Source organism: Lepus europaeus, chromosome 1, assembly GCF_033115175.1.
Source record: "Lepus europaeus isolate LE1 chromosome 1, mLepTim1.pri, whole genome shotgun sequence".
Lineage (NCBI taxonomy): Eukaryota > Metazoa > Chordata > Mammalia > Lagomorpha > Leporidae > Lepus > Lepus europaeus.
In genome coordinates, this window is record NC_084827.1 from 3,919,628 (window position 1) to 3,934,568 (window position 14,941).

Genomic DNA, 14,941 nt, shown 5'->3' on the forward strand with positions numbered 1-14,941 from the left:
ACTTTTAAAGTTTCAAATCCTTTCCAAATTTTTCCTTGACTACCCAATTTCCAGAATGATTTTCTTTTTTATTCATAACTAAAATAAATATTCACTCTGATTTTCATTTGGCATTGATTATGTGTCATTGCATGATTTACTTCACATTATTTTAATACTCATATTGATACTTTAAAAGTTCACGATTTAGATAAATTCTGATTATTCTTGCAAACTGTCCTTTATCTAAGTATGTTTTACCATGCTTCTTTGTTCACCTTGTGTTAATTAATGCAATAGTACACACAGAAGCACATTCTGATTCCAAGTTATGTCATTTAGCTATGTGCCTCGGGTTACTGCATTCTCTAGACCTGGTGTTTCCTGATCTGTAAGTCAGGGATAATGACACTTTCTTGTAATTACAATTGTAATTATTAGGAATAACATAGGTAAAATAACCTTAATAATGATAGTGCATCAGCCTAATTAGGGATCATCAGATTTTTAATTTTAGCTGGTACTCAGAAAATACATCCTCCTGAAGTGTTCAACTAAAATAAAAACAACAAAACAGTACCATTAAAGTAGTTTGATGTTTCTTAACATTTTAAAGTATAGCATAGTCTATCAACAATGCATGATGTGTATGTGTTCTCTTATAGAACATCTTGCAAATCAAGACCGTATACAATAGGTTTTTGAGTGACTCAAATCCACTTAATGTTGGATATATTAGAATCTGGGGTATGAACTCTTGTCATGTAAATCAAGTCAATTTCACCTATAACAACGAGCAATTCATGGAGATGAATTTTAGGAGTGACCCTTATAATCAGGTATGTCTAAAGGAATAGTATCATAATCTAATTATATTCTGAAAAATCATCAGCATTATCATTTTATATGTGTATGTATTATAGACATTATAGATATGTACAATAGCATGTACATAGTTACAAGTGTTGAGTAATATTATAAAATGCACAGCATTAGTTCTCCCAGTATAATCCAGGAATCAGTGATCAGTGGCCTGATTTAATCTTTTCCACATATTTACCAAAGAAATTCTGCTTCCCCAGGCCATAGAAGAGAGCTGGATCAGAAGTGGAGCAGCCAGGTCTCAAACTGATGCCCATATGGGATGTCAGCGCTTCAGGCCAGGGTGTTAACCCACTTCGCCACAGCACCAGCCCCTGATATTGTTTTAAAATGTTGGTTTTCCAGACTAGCAGAACAACACCAATTTACTTCTGCTTCAGAGACTAAAACTGCAAAAAGAGTGATTCCCTAAAGTTGTTTGTTTTCCCTTTTTGCTAAAGCCATTTGCACTTGTAGTCATTTGATGGATTTTATAGGTTGATGAAAATTGGCAGTACAATATGGTCATCATCAAATGAATATATTCCAGCTGTGGTATAAGATAAAATTATTTGGTTAACAAAACAGAGTGACGTAAAAAACAGACCCAAGGTCTGCTGTGAGTTGCTAGTATTAATTACACCAGCATTTTGAAAGATGAATTATTAATAGAATTACCAAGAGCAACCACAAAGGGAAAAGGATTCCACTGTAGAATATGAAACTAATCACAAGTATGGGTCCAGTATAAAACAAGGAATGGTTTAGGAAAGTGAACATGGATTACTATAGTTTGTGTTCTCTAAAAGGTGAGAAAGATACCCAGATAGGATTTGAATTCTGAAAAGTGATCCTTCTGAACACCCAAACAGATCCTTTTTCTCTGGTCTCTGCTACTTATGTATTTAAAAATATTTGCCTCAAGCCATTGAGTTTAAAATGATTCCTTGCAAATAATTGCATATACTTAAGACTGATAGAGAAAATTTTTGAATACGTTCTTCTAGAAACCACATGGCATATCAGATGCCTGTTATGTACCAGGTACTTTATGAGCTTTTGGGAAAAGAGAAAGAATGAAACCGGATTGCCACCAGGAAGGCCAAAACCCAATGGCAAGACAAAGAGACATTAATAAACAGTGGTTTAAATAACTGCTGAGACTATTTGTGAAGAGAGTGATTCTGATGAAATGAAGGGGAAAGAAGATGCCCAAGCACAGCCATTATGCACATAGAACATCTCTCATATTAACCTGACAGGGAATCAACATGAACTGAAAAGGAATGTTTACACCCTGTTATTCTCTTAGAAAAGAATGAATATGCCATTTATGTTAAAAGTACAATTTGAGATCTTACTAAAACTGCTATGTAAGATTTCAAGTACCAACTTTCTCTTCTTCTCTGGCAGACACTAACAATTCAATGGACCGACAAGAATATCAACCTGGAAAAGTTAACTGAGGTTATTTGGACTTATGGTGATCCTATACATCCTACTTCTGCTATGACAAGTACCTTTCCAATAAGTTCTCATCCATCTCCAGTGACTACAAAGACTACTAGTTTTGAGACTATCACTAGTTCTACTACTGCAAATACTGCCGTTAGTACTACTGATGCAACAACTGGTACAGGAGTTACTAATGCAGCTACTCTGTATCCTACAAGCACTGTTAAAGATGGCACCAGTTCTACTGTTCCCAGTTTAACCACTCCTTTCCCCACAAGTACTATCAATACAACAACTAGTGCCCACGATAAAACCACTTCTTTCCCCATAAGTACATTTGATGCTACAAGTAGTACCAGTGTTCATGACACAACTACACTTTACCCACTTTTGACTACTACTGATATCAGTAGTGCAACTGTTCCCACAAAAACAACTCCTTTGACCATAATTACTACAGATCCAACAACTTTTACAAGAAGTCCTGGAACAAATACTCCTTCACCTACAAATAGTGCAACAGACAGCACCAGTGCCACTATTTCTATCATTACTCCTTTCCTCACAAATACTACTGAGGTTACAACTAGTGCTACTTCTGCTGGTACATCTGTTCCTACTGCCTCCATTACTACTCTTGTAAGTACTAATACCAGCACAGCTATCATAGCCACATTATATCCTACCAATACTGCTGAGGCTACCACTACTTTTACTGCTGCAGGTACAACTACACCTTCCCCAACAAGCATTAGCACTGCTAGCTCAAGTGATACTGTTCCTATTACAACTGCTCCTTTTGTGACAAATATGACTGCAGTTAGCAACACTACTGCTGTACTTGTTACCTCTACTCTAGCCCCAACAAATCCCACTGAGTTTACCACAAGTACCTTTACTCCTAACATAACTATTTCTTCCCCAACAAGTGCCACTAACATTAGCTCTAGTACAGTAATTCCTAATGCAACCATTCCCTCCATTACTAGTACTGCCGTTCCTCTGACAACCAGTTCATCACCTCCACCTCCTAGTGATGGTACCACTAGTCCTGTGATTCCTGATATCACTACTCCTTCCTCCACAAGTCCTACTAATGATAGCACAAGTACTGTTATATCCAATGTGACTACTTCTACAAGTACTACCAGCATTGACACTAATGTTACTACTCCTATCACAGTGCTTCCTTTCCCAACAAGTACTATTGATGCAACAACTAACATTACTGTCCTGGATACATCTGTGCCTTTGGATTCAAGTACTACTACTCCGATCAGTTATACCACCACTGCTATCACAGCCACACTATACCCTACCATTACTGCTGAGGCTACCACTACTTTTACTGCTGCAGGTACAACTACACCTTCCCCAACAAGTATCACTACTGCTAGCTCAAGTGATACTGTTCCTATTACAACTGCTCCTTTTGTGACAAATATGACAGCAGTTAGCAACACTACTGCTGTACTTGTTACCTCTACTCTAGCCCCAACAAATCCCACTGAGTTTACCACAAGTACCTTTACTCCTAACATAACTATTTCTTCCCCAACAAGTGCCACTAACATTAGCTCTAGTACAGTAATTCCTAATGCAACCATTCCCTCCATTACTAGTACTGCCGTTCCTCTGACAACCAGTTCATCACCTCCACCTCCTAGTGATGGTACCACTAGTCCTGTGATTCCTGATATCACTACTCCTTCCTCCACAAGTCCTACTAATGATAGCACAAGTACTGTTATATCCAATGTGACTACTTCTACAAGTACTACCAGCATTGACACTAATGTTACTACTCCTATCACAGTGCTTCCTTTCCCAACAAGTACTATTGATGCAACAACTAACATTACTGTCCCAGATACATCTGTGCCTTTGGATTCAAGTACTACTACTCTGATCAGTTATACCACCACTGCTATCACAGCCACACTATACCCTACCATTACTGCTGAGGCTACCACTACTTTTACTGCTGCAGGTACAACTACACCTTCCCCAACAAGTATCACTACTGCTAGCTCAAGTGATACTGTTCCTATTACAACTGCTCCTTTTGTGACAAATATGACTGCAGTTAGCAACACTACTGCTGTACTTGTTACCTCTACTCTAGCCCCAACAAATCCCACTGAGTTTACCACAAGTACCTTTACTCCTAACATAACTATTTCTTCCCCAACAAGTGCCACTAACATTAGCTCTAGTACAGTAATTCCTAATGCAACCATTCTCTCCCTTACAAGTACTGCTGATGCTACTACTAGTACTAATGTCCCTCTGACAATCAATTCATTATCAACTCCTCCTACTTATGGTGGCACTAATCCTGTTATTACTAATATCACCACTCCTTCCTCCACAAGCCCTAGTAATGATAGCACAAGTACTGTTATATCCAATGTGACTGCTTCTTACTCTACAAGTACTACCAATATTAACACTAATGCTACTACTCCAATCACAGTCCTTCCTTTCCCAACAAGTACTATTGATGCAGCACCTAACATCACTGTCCCTGATACATCTGTTCCCTCTGCCTGAAGTACTTCATCCCTACCAACACTACTGAGGCTAGCACTACTATTACTATTACAAATATAACTGTACCTTTCCCTACATGTTTTACTACTAGTAACTCTAATGATATTGTTACAATCTCAGCTATTGTTTTTGTGGCAAATAGTTCTGATCCTATCAAAAGTACTGCTGTTTAATTTATCACTACTTCCCCTGTAACAAGTCGCAATGATGTTAGCTTTAAGATTATTACTCCTAATGTAACTATTTCTTTCTCTATAAGTACTACTAATGTTAGGACCTGTACTACTACTATTCCTAATATAAGTGCTTATTCTACAAGTACTAGTTATGTTAGCATTAGTACTACTGTTATTGAAGCTAATACTCCTTTTCTAACAAACACTGCTGATTTTGGCCTCAGTTCTGGTTTTCCTGTTATAACTACACCTTCGCCTATGATTCTAGCATTACCACTCCCTCTGATCTGAGTACTTTTGATACTAGCCCTAATACTACTCTTCCAATTATGGCTACACCTTCTACAATGACTGGGGCTCATGCTAGCCCTAGATTCTCTATTAGGACTATTTCTTTCTCTTAAAATACTGATGCTGTGAATGGTACTATTGTTGTGATAACTACTTCTCCTCTAAGCATTGATGTTACTAGTACTACTACTGATGCTTCTATTACAAATACACCTCTCCCTACAGTGTCTGGTAATGATTGCACTAGTAATATTATTTCTATAGTGACTACTCTTTCTGCTACTAATACTCGTGCTGCTGGCACTGATCCTCTTTCTGGTATGACTAATCCTTTTTCTACAAATACAAATGCTGCTATCATTGGCAATATTGGTCCTGTTGTGACTACTCCTTCTTCTATTGATACTGTGTCTGATATGACTACTCATTATCAAACTTCTCCCATCACTCCTACTCCTACTCTTACTTCTATCCTCTTTCCTACTGCCCCAATTTTGAGCACATTTCCAACAACAAAAGTACATATGCTACTTATATAATCACTAAGTTTACTACATCTAATAATGAAAATAGCACTAATTTTAACACTCCAGATACAAAAACTACCATGATAATAGATGCTGTAGTTGCTGCTACCAGTAACAAATATATTACCATGAGTCCAGATACAGCAGTTACTTCCACAGCCAAATTCACCACACATACACTTCCCAATCCACGTTAATGAATTATGTAAGCACTTTCTTACCAGAAGGAATAAGTGCTACCTACCTGAGCAGTGTTATAGTGCAGTGATACCTCTACAGATCTGGGCCATGGCACCTCTCCCATCATAACAATCTCAACAGACAGCCTCACTCTAGCAAGAACAACTACTGGTACCCTTAGCCCCATAGATACTATCTTTGTTGTGGCAACTACTGCAAACACATTACTACCTACTACTCAAGACTTTATTTCCTCTCCCCCTACCACTGCTGATGCTGAAACTGTCACCACAGACATGACACCATTCACTATTCCACATTCTACTACTGCTAAAAACACCATCCTTAGATCACACCACATTGATTCCCACAAATTCTTCTAATCTATGTACCAACAATAATACTATCACAAGTACTGCAGCCACTGCTATGCATTCAGTTACAACAAATATTAACAATATTGCCACTGCAAGAAACACAAATACAGCTGCAGGATTAATGATAGTTATTATGATTACAAATTCTACTTCTGTAGAAACTACCACTCAACTCATTTCAGCTCCACCTCCTATAGGCACCCCTGGTGACACAACCACAGCTAATGCATCTCCAACTGCACTTCTCAGAAACATTACCACTCTTTATTCTACAGATACCCCTACCCATGCTTTAAATGCCACCTTCACAGGCACTTGAGGTACCACCACACCAGCCACTGCCTATACAAGTATTAGTAGTGCAATAACAATTGCTTCAGATATTAAAGGTACTCAGTAAAGACAATCAGTTTATGTTATGTCAGCATCACAACTATTTTCTGTTGTGAATACTTTTTATACCACTGAGGATACAATTGTAGTTAGTTCCTAAGACTTTGTCACTCCTCTTGTATAACCACTATAGACACTACTAAAGCTCCTGGTAATGCCATTACAGCACATGCCATCACTAGAGCTACACATGGTTTCAACAAAAATTTACAAATTCAATAACAACTTCTGATAGAGTCCTTATAAACCCTTGCCCTTCAGATACTACAGCTATTCCTACCACCAATACTATAAGCAGTAAAGGACACACAGTAAATATTACTGATGTGGGTGACTCTAGCAGTATTATAGGTAACACTGTACACATTTATAGTCCAAATATCACAATGGCTTCAGACAAGATATCAACTGCTGTTCTAGATATAGAAACTCACCATCTGATACCTGTAAGTTAAAGAGCCAGTTGTTATAACTGTAAGTGGTGCATTATAAGAATATATTCCTTAGTTCCTACCATTCCTGTTAGAACAATATGGGATGCTACTGCATCTACTTATATTGTAAATGCCATAAATGATACTCTTTAACCATTAGAGATAGAGAAAACCTGTAGATATGGAATTTTATGATACCTATGTTTCTGCAAATGTCAGTACTCTAACCATAACATTTATGGCTACTCTAAGCTCTGAAGAATTGTAGATAATTGAGATTGCATCAGCTGCATGTTTTTAAGTTTCTTAATCAGAACTTCTTCAGTAAACTCTTAGTTAAAACCAGATCTGGAGGGTTGTGAAAGTTCAGCCCCGGGACAGTATTCCCGAATGTGATGATAACACTAAGCTGTTATTTGCCTTTTATGTCTGTCCTCCCATTGGTATACAGTGGCATTTTCCAGAGACTCTATGCTGTGTGGTGTCACAGTAGATGAATATTGAAACAGATACAAGAATCTAGCTGTCTTCTATGAAACCAAACATTAAACGGATTTCTTTTAAAATATTATTTAAGTTATACAAGCTTCATATATTTCACATATACAGATTTAGGAACATAGTGACACTTCCCTCCACCCACCCATGCTCCAACCCTTCTTCCTCCTCCCTCTCACATGCCTACTCTTAATTTTTACAAAGATATATTTACAGTTTACTTAATGATAAAAATGTGAGACAATTCCATTCTTACTAATTGCTTTTTGTTTTGTAAAATGTTTATTTTTCACAAGATATATTATTTATGTTTACACATAATAGGTATATTGTTATTTTCAATTAATTAAAAATAAATATTTTACAGATGACTTAATTTAAATTTCTTTGAAGTTTTATTTTTAAAAGAGAAATACGTAATCATTGGGTATAACATGATAGCTTTTTGCATGTATAGTTTGCTTAATGGTCAAATCAGGATAATTAGCTCATCCATCACCTCAATATTTATGATTTCTTGGTAGTAAGAACATTCAAAGTCTTATCTCCAGCTATATTGACATGTATAACAGAATGTGTAACAGAGTTCCAGAGCTGATTTTTCTTGAGCGTTGTACCTGTTGTCCAACATTGCCACCTCCCCTCCTCAGCCTCTGGTAACCACCATTCTATTCTCTATCTACGTTTTTAGATTTCACAAGTGATAATATCATGCTGTATTTGGCTTATTTCACTTAACACAGTACCTTCCAAGTTCATTCATAGCATTGCAAATGACAGAATTTCCTCATTTTTTATGGTTGAATAGTATTCTTTTATGTATATATACCACATTTTCTTTATCCATTCATCTATGAGAACTTAAAATTTATTTGAAAGGCAGAGACAGGCTGACAGAGAGAGAGAGAGAGAGAGAGAGAGAGAGAGAGAGAGAGAGAGAGAGTCCATCTGCTAGTTCACTCCCCAAATGCCCATTACAATCAGAGCTAGACCAGGCCAAAGCCAGGATCCTGGAAATCCATCTGGGTCTCCCTCATGGATGGTGGGAACCCAAATGCTTGAGACATGATCTGTTGTCTCCCAGGGTGTGCATTACCAGGAATCTGGATTGGAAGCAGAGACAAGACCCAAACCCAAGAACTCTGATATAGAATACACATGTGCCAAGCGGGGACTTGACCCTCTGTGCCACAATGCCCACCTTATTATGTTACCCTTCGAGGGTCTCCTAACCACTAACTGGCACTTCTCTGTCACAGTAGCCTAGATAAGCATGAAGCTTTTGGACTTTCAATTTGTGGTGGAATATGGATTCCATGACACTGTGTGGGAAAAGCTGATGTAAGTAAAAATCGTCCTGATAGCTTTCATTTATGTGACGTCACTGTGCTTAATGTCTTACATGTGTTATCTAAGTAAATATGTAAAAATAATCCTATTAGAAATACACAGGACAGCGCTATGACATAGCAGGTTAGACTCCCTGCTGGTGCGCCTGAGTGGGGAGAGGATGGCCTGGGTGCTTGGTCCTCTGCACCCACACAGGAGATCCACAAGAAGCTCCTGGCTCCTGGCTTCAGCCTAACCCAGGCCTTGCTACTGCAGCCATTTGGCAAGTGAATCAGTGGATAGAAGGCCTCTCTCTGTGTGTATCTCTCTCCCTCTCTCTCTCTCTCTGTCTCTGTCTCTTCTCACTTTGTAACTTTGTCTTGCAAATTAATGAAACAAATCTTTATAAAAATAAATATAAAGAAATACTAGGGGCTGGTGCCATGGCACAGTAAGTTAATCCTCCACCCGTGGAGCCAGCATCCCATATGGGTGCCAGTTCTAGTCCCAATTGCCCCTCTTGCAGTCCAGCTCTCTGCTATGGCCTGGGAAAGCAGTAGAAGATGGCCCAAGTCCTTGGGCCCCTGAACCTACGTGGGAGACTTGGAAGAAGCTCCTGGCTCCTGGCTTTGGATCAGTGCAGCTCCAGCCATTGCAGCCATTTGGGGAGTGAACCAACAGAAGGAAGACCTTTCTTTCTGTCTCTCCCTTTCACTGTCTGTAACTCTAACTCTCAAATAAAATACAGAAAATTTAAAAAATACTATTGTATTTCCATTTTTTAAAGGTAATTGAATCCTAGAGAAGTTAAATTATCAGCTCAGATTTACAAATAAATGAATAGAGGAGATGAGAGACAAAACAATGTCATCTAAAGGAAGAGCCAACACTACTGGATGTTATGTCATAGAGTTTTCCCCATATCTGGTAAAATTTCATAGAAGCCAAGCCCAACCAAGTGAAAAGATCCTTGGATATGGGGTCATCAACCCGAGTCAACACTGAACTTTGCTTTAAGGAGTCCTCTTTTTAGGTGGCAAGTCAGAAATTTGCCGAAGTGTGTGTGTGTGTGTGTGTGTGTGAAGGGCCTGAAGACCAGCACCTACTGTGGAAGCTCCAGAGCCCAGCATCTTGCACTTCAAGTCCTGCTCAGACCCTGGTACCCTCCCAGGTGGTCCCAGCCCTTCCCCTAAGGAAAGCTCCCAGGAGAATTCTCTCTCCTCAGGACCAAAGTGGTTGCCTGACCTGATAACGAGGGGCAATAAAACCTTCACAGATGCCCTAAGGGAAGCCCCCCTACTCTGCCCAGCAAATCTTGGGGAGGAATTTGCTAATTTTCACCTAACAAGCCCTTCTTCCAAGATTCTCCATCTTTTATCCTGGAGGAGAGGTGGAGGTGGGTAAATAGACTCCCTTAAAAACCTAGGGAGTCCAAATGGACTAGGTGCTCAGCCCTCTGCTCTCTGCTGAGCCACCTGCCTGGCCTGCCCAGGTGTATTCTCTCCACTCAACCATGTAACCTCACTCTCCCCCAGTCTGAGTGACTGGACACTCTCTGTCCCTTCTGTCCTGAGGGATGCCCTATCCCCAATAAAGCCTTATCACTGGGCTCTCTGTATCACGACTGAATTCTTTCTTGCATGTAGACAAGAACCCCACGGCTTCCATGGTGACCGCTTACTGTGGGAGGGTCATTGGTTAGAGCTAATCTCATTTCTTCTGCTCACAACCTCTGTCCCTCAACTCTTCTTTTCTTATTTTTAAGAGAGCTCTTAGACTTTCAGGAAACTCCGTCTCCAGTATATTGGAAAGGGCCTCTAGTTCTCCACACCTGACCACTCCTCCCTTCTGCTCCAAATATTGTATGGAAATTATTAAATGCAGCATTTGGCTGATTGGAAATGAGAAAATGAATAAGGAATCTAGTCTTCGAGAAAGGAGAGTACTAGTCTTGTAAGTAAACAGGGGTCCTGGAGTAGAAGGCAAGGGCTCGGAATAAGTCCTATTTCCACTGGAAAGAGAGCTAACATTACCGTACAAGTTAGGACAATGACATGGGAATGGAGCCCACCTGGTGCCTGGATAGAAGAGTGTAGGGCCACACATCTGCCTGTGCCAGGAGGCACTGGGAGGGGATGGGTAGTCTTCATTCAGCCCAGGGGGGAAGAGGTAGCAGTAGGTATCAGCTTGCTGCTGCTGAGCCTCTTAGCAGACCTCAGTTCATACAGTGGACTCCGTTGGACCAGCTCTAAGAGTTCCAGCTGCAGGGACTGGTCCTTTAGACGCACACCCTCCAGTTTCTGCCTAGGACTGGGTAAACATCTGGAACTATACGATGTATTTTCAGTCTGCAAAACGCTACACAAAGGATAATTACGACTATGATGTCATTCCCTGGGCGTGCGGATGTCTCTTTCAGTTTTTTTCCTTCTCCTGCCACTCGAATCTCCTTGGGGCAGAGCAGTCTTTCCTTAGTGCTGGGACTTTGTACATAAGACCATGCTGAGCGTCTTTTTCCAAGCTCAAGTTTTGGAAAGGAAAGTTCTTCCACAGCGCTGTCTCTAATGTGTCTCAAATTGTGCTTCGGGGGAAAATGGGCTTTTTTTTTTTATCTGGAACAGAGTGTTTCATTGCTAAATTAAATAACAACTGTCTCGCCTCACTTTACAAAACAGTTAATGGATGTAATTATTTCAATTTTCTATTATTTTTAAATGTTTTGTTCTTCAGCTATTTATGTTCGCTGCTATTCACATGTTGCCTTCTAGGGTGCTCTAGCTGAGAACACACTTTCTGACAACAGCCACAAAAGAGTCTTAAATAGCCAATGGAGTTCATGTTGCCAGTGTGCATGTTTGTGATGGACATCATTTTATATGGAAGACGTATTTTGTCCTTGTAATATTTTCTCTGGTTTGTGTGATGAAATTAAACATATCAGAGATTCATCATGCTCTTCTTTGTTTTTAAGATTTTATTTATTTGGGAGAGAGTTACAGACAGATAAAGGGAGAAACAGAGAGAAAGGTTTTTCACCCACTGGTTCACTCCCCAAATGACCACAATGGCCTGAGCTGGGCCCATCTGAAGCCAGGAGCTTTTTCTTAGTCTCCCATGTGGGTGCAGGGGCCCAGGCACTTGGGCCATCTTCTGCTGCTTTCTCAGGCCATAGAAGAGAGCTGGGTTGGAAGTGGAGCAGGTGGGACATGAACCTGTGGCCATATGGGATGCCGGTGCTGCAGGCAGAGGTTTAGCCCAGTATGCCACAGCGCCAGCCCCATCATCATGCTCTTCTAAGGCCACTATAATTTGGTGGTGACTCATTGAATGAAGGTAGCATGAGTTCTTGGAGAGCTCTTGGTTTGTCTCCTGCCCAGCTGCAACGTGTTGCGATCCATAATGTTTTTCCAAAGCTGATTGGGTCCGTCTTCAGCACTGAGGTGAGAACAGGATGCCATCTGGGCTCCAACTGCTCTGCCTCTGGCTGTATCTCTGCTCACTTATGTTTTATCAAAATATGATACAAATATTGAGATAACTGTTGGGCTAAATCATAAACACTGCATATCTATAGGAATAATTCTCATTTAAACTTTGAAAAACTAAGAAATAAAACATCATGGTGTTTTCCAATATATTATATTGGACATTCCAGTTTAAATATTTCAATGATTGTCCCTTACTGCTGAATCTAATATTCTTCATAAAAAAAAATTTAAAAAAAATAAGAACCTGTGATCCATGTTGTGACCCGTAAGCCATGCTGGATTTACTCCTTGTTTGCTTTTCTCATCTCTACCATGTCCCATCCCATTCCTGTGCACTTCTTCCCTCACACACTGTCTGTGCCCTGCATGTGCTCAGCTTGCTCTGTTCTGCCTCTTCCTTTCCAAAGTTTCATATAAGGCAACCAATTTCCTGCATTTCGTATGTACAGATTCAGGAACACAGTGCCTTTCCCACCCCACCCTCCCTCCTGCCCGAGCTCCCATCCTTCTTCCTGCTTCCTCTCTTACTCCCTCTCTCAATTTTTACAATGATCTACTTTACTTCATACTCCTAAGGTTAATTCTACACTAAGAGTTCAAGAAATAGTAAGAAAGAAAAAATAGTGTTCCTTAACCGTGGAGACAGGGGATGTACACAGTAACTGAATCCTCACCAGAATTTATTGTTTGCTGATTTCATTCTAGCTGGGTTGAGATGAAACCTCATTGTGACTTTGATTTGCATTCCCCTGCTGGCTAGTGACCCTGACCATTTTCTCATGTGTCTGTTTGTCATTTAAAGTTCCTCTTTTGAAAAATGCCTGTTGGAGTCCTTTGCTCACTTCTTAACTGGATTGCTTGTTTTGTTGTTGTTGAACTCTATAGATATTGGATATTAATCCTTTATTAGCTTCATAGTTTGCAAATATTTTCTCCCATTCTGTTGGTTGCCTCTTCACTTTTCAGAGTGTTTCCTTTCCAGTGCGAAAGCTTCTCAGCTTGATGCAATCCCATTTGTCAGTTTTGGCTTTGATTGCCTGTGCTTCTGGGGTCTATTCCAAGAAGTCTTTGCCTGTGCCAATGCCTTGCAGTTTCCCCAATGTTCTCCTTGTTAATTTGATGGTATCAGGTCACAGATTTAGATTCTTGATCCATTTTGAGTTCATGTTTGTATAAGATGTAATGTAGGGGCCTTGTTTTTTAACTCCGTATTTCTTCCACCTTTGGCTTTAGGAGGGCTTTCCTTTCTTTGGTACTTACTTATTGATTGATGTTTGCAAGTAGCCACTTCCCTGAGACCCCTACATGTGACCTTCTCTGAGGTCCTCACACATCCCTGCCTAACCATAAGAAACAAAGTGTCTCCAGGGCTCTTCCCACTGCTGTCCACTCTGACTGACCAGTGGCTTTTCTATGGCTTAACCATGTGAAACCAGAATGTGACTCCTGTCCCACCCAGGAAACAAGATTTTCAAGAAATCTGATTCTCAATCTTGAATACATATTGGTAACATTAATAACCCACTAATGCCTGGGAACTTCCCTTGTCACCTGGTATTTTTTTTAAGATTTATTTATTGGAAAGGCAGAACAATACAGAAAGAAGGGAGAGAGAGTTTCTGCTTGCTGATCCACTCCCAAAATGGCTGCAACCTCCAGGTGTAGGACAGGCCAAAGCTGGGAGCCAGGAACACCATTCTGGTGTCCCACATGACTGGGAAGGGACCAAGTACTTGGACCAACTTTTGCTGCTTTCCCTGGTGCACTAAAGCTGGCATAGGAGCAAAGCAGCTGAGCCTTGAATTGGCATCCAGTAAGGGATGCAAGAATTACCAATAGCAGCTTAAACTGTTGTGCCAAAATGCCAGTCCATCACTAGGTGATTCTAACGTTAGAGTCCTGAGTTAGTGGACTTGGACACCTTCATGCTCAGGATCAGCTACTAAATATTGGCAGAAATTTAGATACTACTTACAACTCCACAAAAGAGGGAGAAGAGACGGTCATCAGTTTCATGAAGGGGAAAGAAAGAGAAAGAAGGAAGTGGAGAGGGAGGTGTGGAGGAGGAAGGAGATTGAGGAAGAGAAGAGGATGGGGGGGAGGGAAGAGAAATGGGGCAAAATAGATGAGGGGTCGTCAAACAGTTTGTGGAAAATGCCTATTATGAAAAACCTATGTAAGGATTTCCAATTCACTTTTGAAATATTTATTTACTTTTTCAAAAGAAGAATAACATAAGGAGAGATGGGTGGACAAGGACAGAGAGATATCTTCCATTCGCTGGTTCACTCCCTAGATGGTCACAACAGTCAGGGCTGGGTCAAGCCACAGTGAGAAATCAGGAAGTCCATCCAGATCTCCCATGTGGGTGCAGAATTTGGGCCATGATCTGCTGCTTTC

General features: G+C 40.2%; 1 protein-coding gene across 1 annotated transcript in view; it reads left to right on the top strand.

Moving 5' to 3' along the window:
• MGAM2 (maltase-glucoamylase 2 (putative)) overlaps positions 1 to 14,941 on the top strand; it is a 98,614-nt gene that overhangs the window by 81,921 nt on the left and 1,752 nt on the right. Inside the window, 12 exon segments of the mRNA XM_062194637.1 lie at positions 645 to 818; positions 2,254 to 2,587; positions 3,452 to 3,806; positions 4,071 to 4,358; positions 4,539 to 4,736; positions 5,323 to 5,591; positions 5,676 to 5,830; positions 5,833 to 6,034; positions 6,317 to 6,354; positions 6,356 to 6,410; positions 7,096 to 7,238; positions 10,819 to 11,006. Coding sequence (XP_062050621.1) covers positions 645 to 818; positions 2,254 to 2,587; positions 3,452 to 3,806; positions 4,071 to 4,358; positions 4,539 to 4,736; positions 5,323 to 5,591; positions 5,676 to 5,830; positions 5,833 to 6,034; positions 6,317 to 6,354; positions 6,356 to 6,410; positions 7,096 to 7,238; positions 10,819 to 11,006 — 2,399 coding nt within the window.